Source organism: Saccostrea cucullata, unplaced genomic scaffold (assembly GCF_032062105.1).
Source record: "Saccostrea cucullata isolate Sc308-1 unplaced genomic scaffold, CSIRO_AGI_Scuc_v1 ctg154, whole genome shotgun sequence".
Classification (NCBI taxonomy): Eukaryota; Metazoa; Mollusca; class Bivalvia; order Ostreida; family Ostreidae; genus Saccostrea; species Saccostrea cuccullata.
In genome coordinates this window covers 240,538-245,974 of record NW_026926909.1, presented here as the reverse complement: position 1 = coordinate 245,974, position 5,437 = coordinate 240,538, and the positions used below count along the sequence as shown (strand labels likewise).

The 5,437-nt window shown below is 33.8% G+C and overlaps 1 protein-coding gene across 1 annotated transcript; it reads right to left on the bottom strand.

Annotated features, from left to right (window-relative positions):
* Nucleotides 1-5,201, bottom strand: LOC134272889 (large ribosomal subunit protein eL18-like). Its single transcript, XM_062755065.1, has 7 exons — nt 5,162-5,201; nt 4,949-5,035; nt 4,496-4,603; nt 2,561-2,659; nt 1,518-1,641; nt 901-970; nt 1-115 (listed from the first exon to the last, which is right to left on the bottom strand). Exons 1-7 carry the CDS (start codon nt 5,162-5,164, stop codon nt 40-42), a joined length of 567 nt encoding a protein of 188 aa, XP_062611049.1. The 5' UTR covers nt 5,165-5,201; the 3' UTR covers nt 1-39.
* Between the last annotated feature and the right edge of the window lie 236 nt (nt 5,202-5,437).

Genomic DNA, 5,437 nt, shown 5'->3' with positions numbered 1-5,437 from the left:
TTTTGACTGTCATACACTTTATTGTGGGAGTCTGATTTATTACACCTTGAAACCTCTGCTGGCTCTTCTTCCTCTTCCCTTTTCGAACTTCCTTCCCTTTGAACGTACATAGGGCCTGCAAAAGGACAGCAATATTTACACTTCTTTAGAAAATTGCACTAGGATGCAGTCTTGAAAACCTAAGCTTTTGTTCATGAAAATGATATTAATTATGGTTGCTTAGGAATTTCTTCTTACACCTAGAAGACAAACATGTATTTCTACAAAATGGGAAATCTTTCCTACTTTTAGTTAAATTTTTTTTAATTTACTTTATCAACATTGATAAAATCTAGTATGTGCAAGGTGGGAAGGAGCTCTTCTCAGAAAATAATTTGCCGCTTTGATATTTTCACAATTTTATCAATTGGTAATTCCAGTTTTCATCATAGAAGAGTTGTATAATATAACCACAGTAAGTTGTTAAAACAAACAAGATTCTTTGTGTGTGTTTGCACAAAAAGATGGAAATGATATTTTTTTATATTTCTTTTCAAAAGTATTTCCCGCCTTCAAGGCCTGGTTATCTTGAACTTCTCTGGACTAACTTCAATAATTATATCCAAATTCCATTCTTGAAGAAATACAAACATATATATTTAGATTTTATCATTAAAAAGCCCTATTATACATGTATCTTTCAAATCCAATGCAATAAAGTACATTTTTGAAGCATTTGAATTTGCAATATGTACGGCCCATTTCATAGTTAATTCAGGTTCTATATCTTCAGGCATTACACATTACAGACTTTCGCTTAGATCCATCTAAATCAGCAATACCACACACTATCGATATACTCCGACAGTTTTTGCCTTAAATTAGGGTTCACCTATTTCTTCAGACATTGAGAAAACTTACGCAGTGCTACTGTGTGGGACACCTGGGGCTCTGCCAAAGTGTCTGTAGGCTTCACGCGACTTCCTGGGTCCTACAAAGTACAGTCATATTATTTTAATTTCAAAATAAATATCAAAGCAACAAAAATCAAGTAAATATCACCAACAACACTTAACAACAAGATATTCAGCACTACCATTAGTTTTCTGAATACAAATTATTAAAATTACATCTTTTGTAGGTTAGGCTTTGCTTCCATTAGATCATTACAACTGCATAATATGTCATCATTCTTATAACATGACACATTATTCAACAGTACTCTGATTTTTTGGGGATTCAAGTACCAAAACAAATTTTAAATCTTAATATTCTCTGTGAATAAACTCACGGATAAAAGAAACCCTATGAATAGATTTTTTACACTTGTACACACACACACAAAAGAAATGTGTTTTTAAAACAATACATCATATATATTGAGACTATGTCTATTCTTTCTCTATTATGATAAGCGATCCAATTAATAGCTTTTTTTTTTATAGTTAATGGCATTTCACAAACTCCAAAGCAGATGAAATTACACCATAACAATAAAACAGCATACTTTAATTCCATGCAATTTCTACTTTTCTAACCTTGCATCAGAACAGTGTTCTGTCCTTTAGGTGACTTAAGGGCCAACTGATCGAATGTGATGATCTGTCCCCCGGCCTTCAGGATACGAGCCCTGGCTCTCTCTGTCACATTGAGAGCACATAGCTAAAGGAAATAAATATCAAAATTTAAAAATATGCTCATTCACTGTAACAAATCTAATAATATTCTTTTTAGTGCTTAAAAGTTTTACTTTAAAGTTTTTTTCCCATTAGCACATTTTAAATTCCAGATCTGATACTGTGATGATTAAGATTTACATTGAATCAAACAATTTATGAAATGACATTCTGATTGATATTGTTTTTAAGTAAAATATTTGTCATGAAAGAAAACAATAAAAGACAAGAGACCAACGTGCCTTTCAGGTCACCTGAGTATTTTGTAACAACTTTTGAATCGGGTTCAGGTTTTAAACCAGAGGCCATGAAATTTATAATTTGGAAAGAGGCACCCTTGCTCAATATAACCATACATTTAGTTTGTTTACTTAATACCAAGTAGCAGAGCAGAGAATAATCAAATTAATTAATGCACCTTCACTATCTAATCAGTATAGCCCCACCCACAGTAACCCTTGACCCTGGGGCTACACATTTCAAATTTTTAGAAGGGGCAAACTTGCTCATAACTACACAATTAGTTTGTTTCTTTAATACCAAGGAGCAGAGGAAAAGCATTCTACTGTGCCAATGACCCTGGGGCCTTAAAATTCACAATTCTGTAAGAGGCTCCTTTGCTCATCATAATCAAACACAAGGAGTCCAGGAATCCAGAAGAATATTTTTCAAAGATCGCATTTATTTTTTGTGTTCTTAGTCCAATTTTTCCGGCCCCAGGGGGCAAGGGTCATAAATTTTATTATTAATGCCCCCCTTCACCCAAAGATGCTTTATATAAAAATTGGTTGAATTTGGTGAAGCGCTTCCACAGAAGAAGCTGAAAAATGCATATCACACAATGACGGCCAAACAAATAGCAACAGGTCACATGAGTGACTCGGGTGACCTAAAAGACAACTGACCTTGAGCTTGGGAACTTCCATAAGTCTCAGGTCATCAGTGACGGTTCCGACAACCACAGCGGTCTTGTTGTCTCTGCCAGATTTCTTCATCAAACGAACCTTTAAATAAAACAATTTTATTTTAAACTGTAACACCTTTACTTTTTTTTCTTTTTTAATTGTGACATATACATTTTCTTGAATTAGTATTAGAATAACTATTGGTTGACAAGTTTTTTCTGTATGCCCATTGTTTTGGAGATTGATCCCTCGACAGAAGTTCCTTAACTTTTTTGGGGATCAATCTAGGGTTGTAGAAAAACAGCTTTGTCTAAATTTATTCCTTTTTAATCATTTTGATGCAGATTTAGGATATTTATTGCCAAAATAATACACACAAAAAAGAGGGTAAAAAGAGTCATTTTCTCACATAATGACACTATTTTTCGATGAGTGGGTCTTCCACTCCATTTTTTTTTTCAAAGTTAATCCTCAAAAGTTACAAAAAACATACACATTTGGTTACCAAAATTATGGATCAAAGACCCACTATACCTTAAAAATATAATTTTAGGATACAACTTTCATATCTTTTCAAGAAATAATTGAAGTCCAAGACAAGGGTTATTTCACAAACAAGATTTTAAAGCCATTATTAATTAGGACTTCTGTAATGCAGACTTGTCGAAATTTTTTAATCGCTGTCAGACATTTGGTCTGACACACTCGAATGTTTTGTCGGACCAGTCCAACTTTTGTCAGACCAGATACTTGTACGTTATTTCGAAGGTGGTAAAATCATATGAATAACAGCACCAAAATGTCCTTTATTATCTTCAATAGCCTTCAATCTAACAAGTTTCCTCTCTTGAGATAGAGAGTCATTAACATAGACATAATTTACAAGTTGTATGACTTTGCAATAACAAATTTACTTAGCTAGCGTAAACATGCTGCATACGCGGCCATTCTTTTCTGTGTTTGTGACCTTGAACTACGCATCCCGATCCCGACCTTTATTAAATTTGCATTACGCTCATTTTTTTTCAAACGGTCATAAATGTTATCGGTCCAGACAAATTTTTACCGGCCTTGCCGACAGAACCGACAGATTTCGACAAGTCTGTAATGTAGTGGTTAGGGTGCTAGTCTCAAAAGAAAATACGACTCAGGATTTTTTTCATTGCTAGGGTTCTACCACGATGAAAACCACATCATCATTACTGGTTTTTTTTATAAAAGTATGAATTTTTAAAGAAAACATTTTCCTCGAATCAGTTTTGTTTATCATGATTTCATAAATATCAATCAAGAGAACTTTATTCTAAGTACTAAATTCTCACAATCTGAACATGACTTATATATATCTGAAGGTATGGTCTATCTGCATGCTAAGTCTGCCCATCAGGCATCTCCTTTACATCTCCACAGGTGAGTGGTCTCAACCTGTATACATGCATACAGGTGAACATAGTATTTATTTAAGATATATTTAATAGCGAGCGCAGCGAGCATCGCAAAGCGACGATGTAACTGCGAGCTATAACAAATGCCTGGGTGAAGAGAAAATTCAGACTACTGCACATTCATTCCATAGAATTTTTTCCGCAGTAATTTTGACCCACAATGCATCGCTTCGTACACAAACGCTAAAGCCACATTCTCGCGAGAATAATGACAAAAGTTAAAAGAAAAATAAACTTGCCTTGATTTAATGAATTTATCTGTTTATTGCAGAAAAATAAATATAAACGATTGAAATCAGCCCTGTTCAGGCTTCGGTTTAGTAAAGCAACATGCAAACGACGTCATGTGACGTCAGAGTCTTATATGCACTGAATGACACGTGTGGTTTGACAAGTCCGATCTAAATGAAAACTGGATAAGTATCTGCGCTCGCCCTAATGATCGCACTGTCAACATATTATATATATATATAACTTCATTATAACTTACTAATCTGGCAATAGATAGTGGTGGCCTGTTGTTTTTGCTCATAAAGAGCCGTTTCAGGATGATTTTGTTGAACTTGGCATTAGTTCTTCTGGCTAAAAACCTGTACAACTGAAAAAGATAAACACTACAGTTGAATTTTTTGACTGTGCTTAGTGTGCTATTTTCAAATAATAGCGTTCAACTTTTTTAATTTTACACACATTCGCGTGACTAGCATATACTGTTCATTTGAAGTACAAGAAAATTAACACTATCAACACAGTTGGTTGCACATGCAAAGATACATGTATGCATTGAAAAGGGGGGTGGTGGTCAGTTCCTACATGTTTACATGCAATTCGAGGCCATCATACTGAAAAGTATCGCTTTCTACAACGAATTTCATGATCGATTTTAATGCAGACTGTATCTGAAACAAAGGTCACTCCTCATCCCTGCCACAAGTAAAATTACCTTAACTAGGAGCCGAAGATAAATATCTTGGCTTCTGGGTTCCTTCCGAACCACCTTCCTCTTATTTTTATGGCAGATGTCAATGCCCTAAAATGGAAAGAGTTCAAAAGAATATTCATTTGTGATATCATTTAATTTTGTAAAATAAATATATATCATGGATTAGAACCGATGTCCACGGATAATTCAACATTATATATGTTTCACGCTCACCATTTTGACAATTGACGGAAAAGGAAGTTACAGGACAATTTTCGCAATGTCGAGCCCGAGCAAAAAAAAAGTTTTCTATTTCTTTTCTTGAAATTTTCTATTTCATTTCTTACCTTTCGTGGAATTAAATTTTAATTAAAAATATTTTTCTATTTCAAATTTTAAAAGAGGAAAACAAACTTAATAAAATGTTGACCTTTATGTCATTTTTAAAATTAACCAGAGACATATAAAAAACATGGTTTTTAATATTATGTCTGTATCAACCATCAATAA

Coding starts and splice junctions, on each gene's coding strand:
- LOC134272889 (XM_062755065.1), bottom strand. Junction 4,604..4,948: donor ATCTTCGGCTCCTAGTTAAG/GTAATTTTACTT, acceptor TATCTTTTTCAG/TTGTACAGGTTTTTAGCCAG. Junction 1,642..2,560: donor TGGAAGTTCCCAAGCTCAAG/GTCAGTTGTCTT, acceptor TATTTCCTTTAG/CTATGTGCTCTCAATGTGAC.